At 40.6% G+C, this 17,365-nt stretch overlaps 1 protein-coding gene and 1 non-coding gene across 2 annotated transcripts in view; both read right to left on the bottom strand.

Moving 5' to 3' along the window:
- Positions 1–17,365, bottom strand: part of EFL1 (elongation factor like GTPase 1) — a 111,597-nt gene that overhangs the window by 13,524 nt on the left and 80,708 nt on the right. Inside the window, exons 16-18 of the mRNA XM_043489784.1 lie at positions 16,040–16,171; positions 13,755–13,902; positions 7,617–8,602 (exon numbers count right to left, since the gene is read on the bottom strand). Coding sequence (XP_043345719.1) covers positions 7,617–8,602; positions 13,755–13,902; positions 16,040–16,171 — 1,266 coding nt within the window. The remainder of the gene's footprint in view (positions 1–7,616; positions 8,603–13,754; positions 13,903–16,039; positions 16,172–17,365) is intronic.
- Positions 9,945–10,050, bottom strand: LOC122419919. The gene has a single exon (XR_006263125.1). It is a non-coding gene; the product is annotated as a small nucleolar RNA U13 (small nucleolar RNA).

Here is a 17,365-nt window from a genome sequence, read left to right as displayed (position 1 = left end):
CCCAGACTGCTAAATCAAGCCAGTACGGTTGACAGGATGCAGATGGTCTTCAACCAAACATGAGATAAAGTGCGCTGTGGACACAATGGGGAGTGTGGGCTGGTGGCTATAAGATAGATGGATTCAGCCACAGGTCTATAGGAAATGGATGTTAACCCTCACTCCCACGCAGGATGGATGTCCTGAGTTTAGATGGATCAGTGCTCTGCTCACAGCTCTGTCCTTACTATGATAATCAGCTACTTAAAAACCCAGAAGGCATGGGATCAAATCCCAAGTTGACATGAAACTGGCAAAGGTAATAAATACTTCGACAGGATTAGGATAACTATCTAAGAACCCAATTTAACAAGGCACAGTGTGGGTAAACACAAGGTTTCACTGTTGGGTTCAGTCAACCAGTGGCCAGGATTAGAAATATAGTGCTGCATTTGCTATTGTTGGCGGTTAGTCATTCAGTCATGTCCAACTCTTTATGACCCCATGGACTGTAGCCCACCAAGCTCCTCTGTCCATGGGATTCTCCAGGCAAGAATACTGGAGTGGGTTGCCATTTCCGTTTCCAGGAGATCTTTCCAGACCAGGGATAGAACCTGCATCTCCTGCACTGACAAGCAAATTCTTTACCACGCAGGAAGCCCCATTAATGCTGCAGAGCAGTTCCTAGAAAACCAACTAGAAAGGCTATTTAAGTTCAATAGAAGTTTCTGGTGCTGCGGACAAAGACAATTTAATATCTAGTTGATAAACACAAAATTACTCCATCCATCAAAGCTTATTTCAAAGTTCTGTCACTTTCAAAAGACTTACCTGGTTTTGAATTTTGCTATCCAAATGTCTCATAAAATTTCATCAAAAATTTGTACTTATTCCCTAAATTCAATTGTATTTTACTAATTTTTTTACAAAATCAAGCTCTTGTCACCTTAACTCATCTCTCAAAACAGGAACCATGCTTAACACAGCATTAGCATACATAGCTCAATGAATTTTTGTTGCACTGAATTATAAGATGCTGGTGAAATATAAAAACAATTACAACTATGAGATAAAAATAGGTTTTTAAACATAAACAGTAATATAAGTAGGCTTCTGATACATTAAAACACATATATTTATAACAGTATAAGCATTTATCCCTAAAATAAGACAGAACTACAGTAATTGTAGATGTGATTAAACTAATACTATCTAACAGAAAAGTCATTTTTTATATGTGAAGTTTTCACGCAAAGATAAAAAACAATGAAGAGCAAGAATGACAGATATAAATACTTGGAAGAAGAAATATGAAGAGAGACAATTTACTAGTTACATGATGATCAATTAAAAACAAACCAATTCTGACATCTATTCAAGCCCATTAAAAAAAATTTTCATGGGTTAAAAAAATTCTAATAAAACGACACTGCTAGTTAAGTAATTTTGCAAGTAAAGAAGGTCATTTTCTTGGTATTATTTCCCCAGACAAAACAATTTTAAGATGATTATTTTTTCTGTAATATTTCCCATTTTGACCATAAGCAATTCTACACATTTATAAAAGGATTTCTAATTTCAACAATCTGTGTAGAAAAAAGCTTTAAGAGACTAACGCATCTTACTAAATATAAAAGGCCTGAACTCATCCTTTTGTCAATTTTTGCCAATTCTTGGAGAGTTAAAGCAACTGGCAGGCTTCCCTGGTGGCTCAGTGGTAAAGAATCTGCCTGCAATGTGGGAGATGAGGATTCAGTCTCCAGGATGAAGTCTTCCTGGAAAATTGCTGACCATCCAGGTAGGAGGCAAAAAGTCTCAGGAATATAGAGATCTCCTCATTTCTTTCTCCAGTTGTAGGTGGTGATTTAGAAAGAAAAAGCAAAACGTAAGAGAACACAAGACCTGACTACCCTCACAGACCTCCGGTACTAAAAACCGGTTATCAAAGCCAAAGCATTCCCCCAAACGAGAGAAAACAGGTTTAGGAGGTAATTCTCTAGTTTAAGAAGGCTTCAAACCAGTTAAAAAAAGAAAACAAATTCCAGATCAAATCTAAACACAGTTTTCTGTAAGGCAGTGGGTAGGGCAGTCAGTCGGTCTCTGAGAAATGTGTTCTGAAGGCCAACCAATGACACTGATACAAACTGTGTACAGTGGACCCTTGAACAGAACAGGTCTGAACTGTGTGGGTCCACTCATACATGTGTTTTTCTAAGTACATACTATGCTGTTGCTGTTTAGTAGTTCAGTTGTGTCCAACTCTTTATGACCCCATGGGCTGTAGCCCACCAGGCTCCTCTGTCCATGGGATTCTCCAGGCAAGAATACTGGAGTGGGTGCCATTTCCTTCTCCAGGATCTTCCCAACCCAGGGATCGAACCTGCGTCTCTTATGTCTCCTGCTTTGGCAGGCAGATTCTTTACCACTGAGCCACTTGCAAAGCCCAAGCACATCTTACAGTACTACACAACCTGCATCTGAAGCCACATATAGGGAAGGCCAACTCTAAAGTAATATATGGATGTTCAGCTGCATGGTCAGTCAGTGCCCATAATCCCTGTGCTGTTCAAGGGTCAACTGTACTAACCCTTCTCCATGTTCACAGTTGAGATTTGTACCTGGATAAGGCAAGTCAAAGACGAGTTCTGCTTTTAAGGGAGAAGACGGCAAAGAACCCTGAGGGCTGAGATAAGCATCTCTTCCTAGAAAATGTCAGAACTGACTCTGCTGGCCAAGTGGAAAGTGCCCGGTGAAGATCAAAGAGCAGGATGACAAGAGATGCTCCAAGGACCGTGGGGCACAGGCAGGGCCCTGGTGGTGATCTCCTAACACAAACGAACACATGGGCACAGAGGACTGACTCCACAAAGGCGACTCAACAGTCTCCTGGGGACTTCTGGTAAATGCCAACAGCTGATCCTGCCTTCGTTTGCTGTGCTGAAAAAGCTGTCTTCTCAGAAAGGTCAAATGCTGCTCCAAATGGATAATGCAAGGAGAAATGGCAGTTTGGGGAGGAGACATGTGTTCCTGTTACCCTGGGAGTGCAGTGGAGAGACAGGCAGGCACAGACCTACCTGGACCCTGGGCCCTGGGAAGATCATTTCAAACATACAAAGGAAAAGAAAAAAATCAATAAAACAGTTTTCAGGATAACAAACCCTAAGATGAAACTCCTTTTTGGGGGTAATGGGAGTCTGAAAATGTCAATCATGAATGATCCCAATGAGAAAAAAAGAAGGAAAAATCCTCCCCACCCAAAATAAAGCTGTCAGGTCACATGCCTGATGTGCCTCTGACTCCTGTTTTAAGAGGACACACACAGGAGATGGGAGAAGAGGAGGAAGATAGCACCTAAGACTGACGGGGGGGGGGGGGGGGCGCGGGGAGGGCACAGTATGTCCCAGATGGTGAAAACCAGAATAAGGTGAGCTGACCAAAATTACAGTTATAAGCAACAAAAGGGTCTTTTCTATGACTTTCAGAACGAGACACACTTACAACGTGGAGAGGTTAGTGTAATGTTAACAGAGGACAGCAGGATAGCAGAGGCTGGTTTTCCATACCTATGTTAACTCCATTTTCCCCAACAAGGAGACTAGAGAAGAAACCAGAACAAGTAGAACAAACCTCATAGAGGAAATGCTGAAGTTCAAGACAGCTGAGAAGTTGACAAGCAACTTCTTAAACCTTCTTGACCCTTCTCAAACAAGTTCAAGTCTCCAAGACCAGAAATGTATCCTATCCTGTGGTCCTAAAGAAATCTGCCCTTTTCAGAACTTATGCATAGCAGAGTAGCTGCCAAACTACACACTAAGTAACAAACTCTTTAAGGATAAACTACAGACTAGAAAATCATATGCTAATTTCTTACAAAATTTTAAGAAAACATAAAGATTTGTATATATTTATACAAGCATGAGTTAAATGAAGACATGGACTTTCTAACACAAAGTCGTTATCAATCGAAGCTTATTTCTTCCTCTAACATGGCTAGTAAGTTGGTAATGAGGGGAATGCTATATACAGAAAGGGCCTCAACTTCATCAAAACATCTGATTCACTACTTTTCACCACTTTTTTTTGCATCATGGGGCATGCAGGATCTTAGTTGCCTGACCAGGGATTGAACCTGTACCCCCCTGCAGTGGAAGTGTGGAGTCCTAATCACTGGAGTGCCAGGAAAGTCCCTGATTCAATACCTAGTGACCTTCCTTTCTCACCAGGACACATTAAAAAAAAAAAAAATGAAAAACGAATCACTGTGTTAAGATTATGGTGTTGAGAATTTTCTTGGCCTTAAAAAACTACCAAACATCCTTCATTATTATTGTAATGTTTATTACTATTTTACACACACACACACAAAATCTAAGAAAAAAAAATTATATAGACCCAGTTTACTCATATGTAAATACAGGGGTTCTAGTAGGACTATATCACTTCAGTTACTGAAATTTAAATCCAGCTTTTTGGGGACAAAATAAGGACAACAACAAAAAAAGCTTATTAAAAAAAGAAGTGAAGTTGATCCTAACTCCTCACAAGTTAATGACAAGATGCAACTGCTGAGACTGTGTTAAAAGAATGCTGTGCCACCCGTGGGAGGTAACAGCGTGTCTCTGTGTTCGGTCCTGGTGAGATAGTATCTTAGATTGCTTAATTTAAGAGGGAGGCTGACCAAATAAAGTATGTCTAAAGGACAGCAACTGGATTGATGAAAGGATTAAAAAAAAAAAATTCATATCCTGAAAACCAGCTGAAGGACATGGAGAGTTTTCCCCTGGATGTAAAACTAGAAAATAAATGCTCCCCTCAAACATATGAAGTGCTTATGCATGTGAGAGGGACCAATGATGGGATGAATGGCAAGACACTGGCAGGAAACAAGACTTTTTGCTCAATATGAGAAAGAAACTGTTTAATCTCAGAACTGGCTGTGAGCTACTCATCCACAGAAGTATTCAAACAGAGCACCTGTCAGGGTAGGAGAGATAGGAGGATACTTCTGAAGTCTTCTTCAAGGATCTGAAGGAATCAAGACTAGTTGGTTCTAATTCTACCTTTACCTTTTAAACTAAGACAGTTAAGCTGGCTTAAAACTCAACATAAGAAAAAAAACAAACTAAGATCATGACATCTGGCCCCATCATTTCATGGCAAATAGAAGGGGAGAAAGTGGAAACAGTGACAGATTTTCTTTTCTTGGATTCCGAAACCACTGCAGACAAGGACTGCAGCCATGAAATTAAAAGACACTTGCTCCTTGGAAGAAAAGCAATGACAAACCTAGAAAGCATATTAAAAAGCAGAGATATCACTGCCAATGAAAGTCCATATAGTCAAAGCTATGGTTTTTCCAGCAGTCATGTATGGATGTGAGAGTTGGACCAGAAAGAAGGATGAGTGCCAAAGAATTGATGCTTTTGAAATGTGGTGCTGGAGAAGACTCTTGAGAGTCCCATGGACAGCAAGGAGATCAAACCAGTCAATCCTAAAGGGAATTAACCCTGTATATTCACTGGAAGGACTGATGTCGAAGCTCCAAAACTGCGGCCACCTGATGAGAAGAGTCAACTCCTTGCAAAAGATCCTGATGCTGGGAAAGACTGAAGGCGAAAGAAGAGGGCAGAAGATGAGGTGGTTAAATAGCATCACCGACTCAACAGACATGAGTTTAAGCAAACTCCAGGAGACAGTGAAGGACGGAGGAGCCTAGTGTGCTGCAGTCCATGGGGGCCCAAAGAGCTGGACGTGACTTATCGACTGAACAACAATAACAACAATGGAAATATGAAGAAAATCTGGGAATGGTCTAGACCTGTGTTCGCTGAACTCATCGATGGATTCCGTGAGATATTAACAGGATGCCATACTCAAAGTAGGCTGAGAAACACTGCGTGTTCCAGGCCATATCGGCAGATCTGACACCTGGCACACACTGACTTTAAGCCATCCAAGGGTAGCCGAATCTCTGTGCCTTTGTTTAGCTCAACTGTTTTTGAAATGCTGCTATGTGTGCTCAATTCCTTTCACAGGAACTTTACTGTGATGCAAGTCTAAATTTCTTTGGGGGGGAAAAAAACCCCAACAACTTAGATTTATGCTTTTAGCAATTAATTAGCAAAAGAACCAAACTAAAAGGAAAGCAAAGTAAGCACATACTTACTTTTTTGAGTCCTTTGGACTCAAAGGACCCCAAAGCTAGAGAAAATCCAGCAATTTGGTCCACTTGCTCAACCAGTGCAGGATTCTCCATCTGCCCTCCTCACTGCAAAGCAGCTCCATGATCTCAGGAGGGTAAGAGAACTACTGGGTGCCAGGCCTGGTTCTGGGGCCCGTATTTGTGTTCTCATGTTACTTTCCACAACTTCCAATGAGTTATTACCTTCCTTTTTCAGAGGTGAAGAAACTAAGTCTCAATGAAGTCAAATCTTTCAAAAGTCAAAACAGTTACTGAGTCCCAGGCTCAACGTCTCCTAAAGAGATCCTAAACATTCTTCTCCCAAAGAGAGAAAAATCAGGAGCAGCATTTGGTATAATGTTAGCAGTCGATAAAGTCCTCAAGTCTCCTCAGAAGAGACCCAGAATTCACAGAAGCCCTTTGGGTTAGGGGCACAAGAGTGTTGTCTCTTTGATCCTTGTCACAACTTTGCTTACCGAGATTGATATGGCAATTGATTCCCTTGTGAAAAACTACTGCACAGGTTTGGATGGTAATGTATATGAGCAGTTTAAACCTCATTTACCAGACCTTTCATTACAGAAATGAGTCTTTCTACTTTTGCAGAATAAAATATCCTTAGTTGTCCAACTTCCACTACCTTGCCCCCAAGATTTTTATTTTACATTTAAGGTCTCTGGCTTTGCACGATCTTGCTATTGTTTAGTTGCTTAGTCATGTCTGACTCTTCGTGAACCCATGGACTGTAGCCTGCTAGGCTCCTTTGTCCCTGGGATTCTCCAGGCAAGAATACTGGAGTGGGATGCTGTTTCTTTCTCCAGAGCATCTTCCCAGCCCAAGGATCAAACCTGCATCTCCTGCATTAGCAAGAGGATTCTTTATCACTGAGCCACCTGGGAAATCCTATTCTAAGATCTTGTGCCGTGTGCTCAGTCACTCAGTTGTGTTTGACTCTTTGTGACCCCAGGGACTATAGCCCACCAGGCTCCTCTGTCCATAGAATTTTCGAGGCAAGAATGATGGAGTTGGCTGCCATTTCCTAGTCCAATGGCTTGGCTTTCCTGTTGGTAAAAGATGCAGGAACCCTACATGGCTGGAGCCCCACACCTTGATAAAAGTGAGAACGCAGCAGCTGTGACAAGGATGGTATCAGCTCCTCTTGGGCCCCTTAATTGCGAGCTACCCTTTCCTTTGGCTTGGGGAGTCTCCAATATTCTCTCCAGGGTCCTTCTTGCCTCACCCCATCGTGGCCTACCTCGAGGGACTCAGAGCCTGAGTTTGGGGCTGTGTGCTAATGCATGCAGGGTGGCCCATGGGGAGGTGGCTAAGATCTTAGTTTCTTGAAAAATCAGACAACAATGTAGCTTCTGTGAAAACATATTAAATGAGTTTGGTTTCCTAATCTACAAGAGGTCACTACTACTCAGGGCACCTGTCTTTCCCTCTCCCGCCTTACCGAGAACATCACTGGTGGCCATGATGTCGCATGTGTACATCGCTGCCATTAGTCGCTGCGGCTTCACCTGCAGTGCGTAGCGACAGGCTTCCTTCATGGTGGCTATGAGCTGCCCTGAGAAGGGCCCGTAGCAGTCAGTGAGTGGAGACTCTCCTCTCTGGGAAGCCCTTTTCTCAAAGGGCTCAGAGCCATGGTCTTGCAGCTCCTGCTGTTCGTCTCTACATGAGCGGGTGTCACCTTCCCCCTGACCCTCCTTCGCCAGATCACCCGGTTCTTGACTCTGTTTATTACTTGCTGTCTGTTCTTCAAACTTACTCAGGTCCCATTTTTCCAGGACGAAACACACACCCATGAGCGGCTCCTCGCACATGGGGCCAGAGAGGGTGGCTAGCTGGAAGCCGCTCACAATGCTGTTGCCCAGGTCTCGGTACCGACTGGCTTCTTTTGAAGCTTTGCCATTGAAGCCTGTCCACACTGAATTCTGAAAATCCTCACTTTTATTTACTAGTATGTTGGGCCCACATTTTCTTGGGCCAAATGACCAGATTTGGTCCACTGTGTTCCTCCACTTCCTCCCGGTGAGGTGGTGCTCGAGCTTTCCTTTGAATTCCCAGATTTTCTCTTGGGTCTTCTGATGGATCATCTGAGAATTATTTTTGCCCTCGTTTAGAGAGGACGTTAACTGCTCCATAGAACGAATCAGGTCACTGCTTTCTTCTAGAATCTGAGTGACCTCCTCTGGGAGCGGCAGGGCTCGGACACTGAGAGTGGCAAGTTTGTTGGGAGTCGTCATGGTGATGAGCCCATCGGAGTCAACCTGGATTCCTTCAGGGATTTTGCTCTGATCCTCCTTTGTTTGGTGGATGACCGCAACTTTCTGTTGTTTGCCGATTTCTTCATTGACCATGTCGACTTTCGGGGGTTTTGTGATTGTTTCTCTGAATGGAATGATGGGTTCAGATACACTGATTTGAATCTTTGCAAACCTACAAAGTTGAGAGGAATAACACAAGGTTATCAGCAAAATGGCATCAGAACGCCCATGGAGCAATATTACATAATGAATATTCTACAAAAATGCAGATATATAAAATTTATTTCACTAGGTGAAATATTGGTGATTTACATTCTATCAGAATTCAAAAACCACTTTCACTTCACATTGAAAAGACTACCTCTAGTGGGAAGAGACCTTCAGTGAGTTCCTTGCATATACCAGAATCTCACTGCTTTGTTCATTCATTCTCAAAACAAATAAACCATGTTATTTAGATAAGACTGTTTTGAGTGGAGAATAAATGTTTTAATAAGATTGACATATTAATTCTTTAAAATAATATTTGCCAGTTGAAGAATCTGGATAAGGAAAGCTCAATGATGAAAACTTAATAGAGAGAAAAAAAAAATTCACAGAACATCAGGATATCCACTCAATTCCTGACAGTGTACTTGGCTTTGATGAGGCTCATGGTGAGGCCGGCAAGATTGAGGAGCTTGTGAGCGGCTCTCTCCTAAAGACCTTCTGCAATGACAGGAATGTTCCGTACCTGTACTGTGATTACTGAGCACTTGAAATGCAGCTAGTACAACTAGGGAAATCAAGTTTTATTTTTATTTAATTTTAATTACATTTAAATAGCCACACGTAGCTACTGAACATCTGAAATGTGGCTAGTGTGACTGAGGGACTGAATTTTCAATCTTATTCAACTTTAATATCTGGCCACTGTATTGGATCACAGAAGTCTTGACCCTCAGTGTGGCATCAAGTTTGGAAAGCCCCTTTTCTCACACGCCATCAAGTTTAGTTTCACACTGCACTTTCTTTCAGATGACCTGTAAGTTCACCGAGGGCAGGTTCTGGAAACTGGCAGGGTTTGAGTCTGATGATGATAAAACCAGGCCATCTTTCTTTTTCTCTTATTTTCTGTCTACCTCATTCCCAGGTAATACTAAGGATTTGGTCTGGTCTACCATCGGCAATGTGGATGGATATATGTATAAATGTACATATATATGTACATACATAAGCATACATGTATGTACACATATATACTATGAGATATCTCTGGATCCTGGAATAATGCTTTTTCCCTGGGAAATGTAATTCAATAAGGAAATTAAATACTGAAAGTAAAACGTTTTGAAATGCTTACTTTTTATTCTAGGTTTGTTTTTGCTTTATACATTTTGTGGGTATAGGGCAGGTATTTGGTTTATCTGATTTTATACTTTTTGATAAATTTGAAAATTCAATAAATGGTTTTCTAAAAATAATGTTACCACAAGTGGTTTTATTTATTTATTTTTTTTCTTTTTTTTCTTTCACGTCAGACAGGTAATGTGCCGATGTCGTAACAAGGTTTGTGAGGGAGGCACATGTCACGCAACAGCGTGAACACCCAATCATCATGCTCATGAACTACAAAAGGATCACAAGTGGTTTTAGAATACAGAACCCAAATAGAATCATAAAATGTGGAAGAAAATTAAAATGTTGTGAAAAAATAATCCCTTTCAAGGAAGATGGTCTTGCCAGTATGTTTACTTTCAAGGATTAGTTTATTCCAATGCTATATATATTGTTGCAGAATATACAACAAGATGGATATCTACCTGACACTTTATTATTACTCTGACACTTGAACTTGATAAAGGTGGCAGACACAGACAGAACTGTAGTTTAATCTTACCTAAGAACTGGCACTTGTTTTCAAACATTCACATGCTCTGCACTGCCAGGGTTTAAAGAACCTTTAGCCTGAGATGTAAAATTTAAGATAAAATAACAATGAAAAAAGATGTATATATACATATATGTCTGTGTGTGTTTTCTTCCCACTAATCCCTTATTATGTACGAGGCACTGTGGTACATGGTTTACATGTGTTACTTAGTAGGTGTATTACTATCCTCATTTTGTAGAGGAGAAAATGAAGTAAGAAAGATCAAATAATTTCTCCAAAGTCACAGAACAAGTAAGCTGGGTTTCAAGTCTAGGTCCGACCTCAATGTGTTTAGCCATTATGCTATCCGGAAAAATCCAATTAAACAGCATATTAAAGGAATAATTCACTACAATACTAAGTAGCTTTTATTATAGGTTATAAAAATTGATTTGTATTAGGACATCTGCTAAAATATCACATTAAAAGTATCTAATAATCTATTCAACTATCTTTACAAATGCTAAATGGCGTTCAGTAAAATTTAATATCCATTCCTGTTTTTTTAAAAAGAAAAGCACTTAGAAATCTTAGAAACAGGAAAATATTTTTAAAATTATCATTATTTAGAGAAAATAAGTTCATACACTGAGAATACTCAAGAAAACAGATTGCACAGCTACTGAAACTGTGAGAGTGAGTCCATCTATGACACTGTCCCATTTTCCTTCTAGTATAAGGTGCAAAGGGCTAAAAGTCTCATTAGTCCTTCTAATTTCTAACGTTTCCAAGAATTCTCCCACAGTCATCACTTGTAAGAATAATCAGGATCACTCCGCATCATGGAAAGGTTGGTGTGTGTATGTATGGTTGTCATACCTGCAAAGTGCCTCAGAGCTAAAGGTTCTTTAAACCCTGGCAATGCAGAGCATGTGAATGTTTCAAAACAAGTGCCAGAGGCTCAGACTACATTAGTAATTTCCCGTGGCTTCCTGCCATATCTGAGCATTACTGCCTTGAGAGGTGGATGGTGAGAACTCTGACAGTTTTGCTGGCCAAAAGACCATAGGTAGCCCCATTGTCTCTGAAACCTGTACTAACGCATTCCTGAACATGTATGTCAATGTCAAAAGGGCTTATATATTAGAAGGCAGGTTCTGTCATATGAGAGGTTAAAAAAACTTTAGAATTTTCTATATGTTCTAAGTATAACTGCAAACTTTAACAGTCATATCGAACAGTACACAAAGCAAAACTCCACTGATCTATGACTTGTCACAATGTGAACACTCATGTAAACCACTACTCAAGTTAAGAAACATTACTAATCCTCAGAAGGCCCCCTCATGTGTTCTTCCAACCCCATGAATGTAACCACTATCTTGATTTTCACTGTAATCCATTTTAAATTATTTTTTATCACCTAAACATGTAACCCCTATAGTACATATGTTCAGTTTGGCCTGCTTCTTGGACTTCATGTAAATAGAATCAAACTTATTTTTTTCAGTTGTCTTCTTTTGCTCAACATTATGCTGTGAGATTCATCCATGTCTGCACAGTTAGCTTGAGATTATTGTATAAAATTTCATAATTTTTTATCCAAGTTTTTTTTCAGCTTTTGCCTATTAAATTTTTTGTTGCTATGAATATTTTTTAAAATTTATTTATTTTTTAATTGAAGAATAATTGCTTTACAATATTGGTTTCATTTCTGCCATACATCAAGCTATGAATATTCTTGATACATCTGTCCACTGTGTGTTACATACAGATAGAATAAAAACGAGAGTGGATTTGCCAAGCTATAGGAAATAACTATCTTCTACCTCAGGAGATAACACCAAGTAACTGCTGACTTGAAGTAGAATTCTAAATACCAAAAAGTATTATTTTTAAAGGCAAGTTAATGACCTGAGAAATGTAAGGTTACTTAACACTGGGTTTTACTTTGGTAGCAAAGAGTGCAAAAAGAAAGAAAAGAGTTCAAAAACGCCAAAAAATAACTTTTAAATATTATTAAAAAAATAAAATAAAATAAACCCTCTGAGGGACTTTCCTGGTGGTTCAGTGGTTAAGAATCTACCTGCTAATGCAGGGGACACTGGTTTGATCCCTGGTTGGGGAACTAAAATCCCACATGCCCTGCGGCAACTAAGCCCGTCCGCCACAACCACTGAGCCCAGGCAACCTATAGCCTGTGCTCTGCAACAAGAGAAGCCACTGCAATGAGAAACCCAAGCACCATAACTAGAGAGGAGCCCCCGCTCCCACAACTAGAGAAAGCCCGAGCACAGCAAAGAAGACCCAGCACAGCCAAAACTAAATATATAAATAAAATCTCACACACACACAGAGAAAGAGAGAGAGAGAGAGAGAGAGAGATACAGAATATAAACCCCCAAGTAGGTGGTGCTACAGAAGCAGCTCTCCTTATTCTACTGTATTATTAGTAGTAGTACAGTAGAACTACAATACCACCTACTACTACAACTAGTACCACTACCACCAATTCATCAAAGGGCCATTCATCAAAGAAAAATAAATGATCAATAAATACATTAAAAAACGTTTCAGTATCATTACTAAGCATAGAAAGTGTATATTAACAATGAACAAACATTTGTCTTCCAGACTGATGAAATTTTAAAAAATTATGATATACAGGGCTGCCAAAAGTTTGGGAAAAGGAACACTTTCAAATACACTTTGCTAGTTACAGTGTAAATTGGTACAGACTTTAAGGATAATACGGATCATAAGCCTAAAAAATATGCCAGCAATATAATATGCCACCTTTTGAGTTAGCAATTGCTAGCAATTAGCAGTTTATCTGAACTAAATAATCAGAACTGTATATATAGATATCTGTAGATAGTTGAGTATGCATAGAACAGACTAGGGATTTATCAACCCAAATGTAATGGTCATATTATCTCTGCATGGCAACTGAATGATTCTTTTTATTCTTCTGTATTTTCCTAATTGCTATAATAAACATATATTACCTTTGGAATAAAGAGGAAAAACGTAACTCACAAAAAGTTATTTGGGATGCCTATTTTATGACACTTACATATCACTATGATAGAAAAATATGAAGATTTACTGAAGGTTTGTACTGCAGAGATGACATCAATAAGGAAGAAAGTCTATCCTAATTACAGCCTAAGTTCACAAAATATGATTTTGTTTTGTTGCCCTGACATACTGTGTGTATATATGCTTAAAGTAAAATACGTATTTATGAAAATATTTTATGACTTACACTAAAAATGCAAAATCATGCAAGTAGAGCAGTGAATACTGTTAGTAAAATTAAATCTATGATCCAATAACACAATAACAATTCATGTTTAAGTTGAGGGCACTTAGTTTTTCTCCAACAACAAACCATAGTATAAGTTCAAGGGGTTTAGCAAACACTAAAATATCCCATTGATCGGGGGCTCCATCTCGGTCGTCACCTAACCTTTCTTTTAGGTCATCCAGGCAGCGCTGAAGGTGCACTTCCCCTGCTGTGACTAAAACGTGCTCTCCTGTTTCCTGAATTAAAATCTGGACACAAGGATCAGCTTGGTTTAACAGTTTCATTCCTTTGACGAGTTGAGGCATTTCACCTAGGTTAACAAAATGAAATACTGATTACAAGGTAAGGACTAACATAATCTAAAGACAGCATACATGGGAAAACTCATGACAAATTCTGAAGGGAAAAGCATAATGCGATGAACTTTTACAATAATGGTTTACTCTGTTTTTCCAAATAATACAGCAATGTGAAGAAAACTATCCTCTAATAATTTATCTGTACAGACAGCTAACATGAGACACATGTCACAAACTTATCATCAAGGCTCCCAAAGCTGAGCCATACCACTTCTTCAAACTCTCAGCAGATACAAATTACCATTATTATACTTGTAAATCACCAAAATATATTAGAAATGTATATACATGTAGAAATGTAACAGAACTCTTTCCACACAGTACCTACAAAACTATAAAATCAGTGTTCTAATTAGTATGAGAAAAATTGAGGTCAGAAAAAAAAATCACCATCTTCATTTCATCAAAATCTGTGTAACTGGTACGTGGGACTGTAAAAATTGATATCATGACTTAGTAAAGCCAGTGACGCATGTCTTCCATTGGACTGTGTGTAACTTTGTGAGGTGCATTTTTCAGTAATAACAGTCACTAAAATCAAGCGCTATAATAAATGGAGCCTAGAAACAGATCTGTGCAGCTATCTTACAAAGTGTTATGGTAAGGTTTTAAAAAATAATGAGGCCTCATTGTGGAAGGCAGACTCCAAGATGGCCCCAAGTCACCCTCGTCTTCTGCTAGCCTGACTCCAGCACAGTACTCTCCCACAGGGAACCGGGCTGGCCCGTCGGACCAACACAATATTGCAGAACTGGTATGTGACTCCTAAGGCAGATCACAGAAGGCTTCTGCTTTAGTGTCCTGGACTCCTGGTGAAAGCCAGTCACCACACTGCACTCCAGGACCACCAAGCAGCTCTGAGGAGAGGTCCCTGCGGAGGAACCCAGGTCCGCAGTGAGCACCGACTGGTGAGGCCCTGTGAGTGAGACCACCTTGCAAGTCCAGGCACACTTTCAGATGGCTGCGGCCTGTGGTTACACACAACTACAGCTGTATAAGACCCCCTAACTGAACCCTTCCAGAACTCCTGACCGGAAGAATCGCCAAAAATAATAAATGAGTCGTTACTGTTCTCTCAAGTCACCGAATTTTGGAGTAACATGTTAGGCAGTCCTAGGTAACTAACAGAATTATAAACCACAATCACAAGTGATTGGGCTGGCCAAAAAGTTCATTCGGGTTTCCCTGTACCATCATACATATCTGTTAAGGGTCTCCGGCAACCTCAGTGGCTAGGATGTATCTCAGAACCTGGGGCAGAGACAAGCTTTCTGAAGGCCCGGCTCTGAGGAGAGAGGGGATATACAGATGCAGGGGCAGTGAGACTACTACACACGCCAACAGAAATCTGTGTTTGTGAGCAAATCACATGTTTGCTCTCTGGTTCCCCTAGAGCAGTCTGGAAGACGCTTCACTGGCTACCCCTGAACGCTGGGAACAGCGGAGTCACAGGGAACAGTGGGTGAGTGACAATCACAGGAAGTAAAGTACAAGAGTCAGTGAGGACTGGCCAGGCACATAGTAGGAACCGAAGACTAAGTCTTAGTTGTTAATACTATAGGCCCTGGTGTATGTGGGTATCACACAGCCAGATAGAAAGGGGCAGAGAGTGCTTTCCAAACACAAAGGGAATGCCCAGTGTCCAGATAATCTAGCACACCCAGAGGGAAGCAGATGTGATTCTGAATCAAGCAGTCTTGTATAAGATTCTAAAGAACCAGTCTCATAAAGAACCAGTCACATAACACAGTCACATAAAGCTCACATGTGAGCTTTGCTGAGACATGACCCTGTGCCAGGGTTCTGGGGGATGCAGAGACGACTCTGTTTCTGCCATAAGGAAGAAGATAAAGTCTCCCTGGATGGCAAAGGTACCTAAAGATGCCAGGTTCCTAAGATACAGGTTAGATTCCCCTGGAAATGGCGGTGGTCTGTGTGGCCTTATGGCTGGTTAAGTTACCCCTGTTATATACCTCCATGAAAATTCACAGTCTATACTAAAACAAACCAGGAGAAACCAAGCATTAAATGCATGCATTTAAAAAATGTAATGAACATCACATGCTTTTAAAAACAAGGTCATCTTACTTGGGTGTTTTGGTTCAATAGCAACCCTCACAATAGGGGTGGCTTCGAAGTTGAGAGGTATGAATGGGGGGCAGGATGGTGAGGAACACAGTGTGGCCGACTTCAGCACGAAGTCCTGAAGGCCTCCAATTCCTGCAGGGAGGAAAAGACCCATGGAGTCAATAAAAGACGACAAATTCTGAATTTATGTTAGAAAAATAATGTCAACCCAGTATATATGTCACAGAGAAAAAACACTTAAGAAATCAGGCTAAAACATACCTACTTTGTCCACAGCAGCGATCCTGTCCAGATATGTATGTCTAAAAACATCACTTACTTTTTAAATTGGAACTCTTAAAATTTTTAAATATGTTAATTTGATTATTAATTTGAAGATGAGTCACTATTGAAATAATCTTTTTTGCCAAATTGACTTGCATGTGGGTAAAGGGAATTTTAGAGACTTTCAGACGAGAGTATCAGCTACCCCCCATCCCATCCGTCTCCTGCCCTGATCCACTTCAGGCTCCCAGCTGGGAGTTGCATAAGCTTCTAGAGCAGGGGTTTCCACCCTCTGGGCTGCATTCTGGTATCTCCTGTCAGATCGGGTGGTGGCATCAGACTAGAAATAAAGTGCAAAATAAACATAATGTATTTGAATCATCCTGAAATCATCCCCACACCCCCAGTCTGTGAAAAAACTGTCTTCCATGACATTGGTCCCTGGTGCCAAAAAGGCTGGGGACTCCTGCTCTAGAGGATACATATTTGTCTTTGAACAGATAGGAACAGAGAGAATGCCTCCAAAAGTGAGATGAAGGGGTCATACTGAACCTCACATCCAGAGTAAGAGCAGACAATACTTTAGAACAAATTAAGAAACACATGGGCTTCACATGATAGCTCAGCTGGTAGAGAATCCACCTGCAATGCGGGAAGATCAGCTGGAGAAGGGATAGGCTACCCACTCCAGTATTCTTGGGCTTCCCTTGTGGTCAGCTGGTAAAGAATCCACCCGCAATGCGGGAGACCTGGGTTCGTTCCCTGGGTTGGGAAGATCCCCTGGAGAAGGGAAAGTCTACCCACTCCAGTATTCTGGCCTGGAGAATTCCATGGACTGCATAGTCTATGGGGTAGCAAAGAGTCAGACACGACTGAACAACTTTCACTTTAAGAAACACACAGAAGGCCCATTTTTGTGCTTTTGGTTTAAGGTAAACACTAAAGAGGGCATGGAAGGAGAGGCCACCTGTTTTAGGAGAAAGTGACACAGGTGAAAGGGGCAGGGCTATGCAAGCAGCATTCCGCTTCTCCATCTCCAGCTTAGAGACAAGTATGCAAAGG

Source organism: Cervus canadensis, chromosome 17, assembly GCF_019320065.1.
Source record: "Cervus canadensis isolate Bull #8, Minnesota chromosome 17, ASM1932006v1, whole genome shotgun sequence".
Classification (NCBI taxonomy): domain Eukaryota; kingdom Metazoa; phylum Chordata; class Mammalia; order Artiodactyla; family Cervidae; genus Cervus; species Cervus canadensis.
The sequence above is the reverse complement of the archived record's forward strand: the minus strand, read 5'-3'. Positions and strand labels throughout refer to the sequence as shown.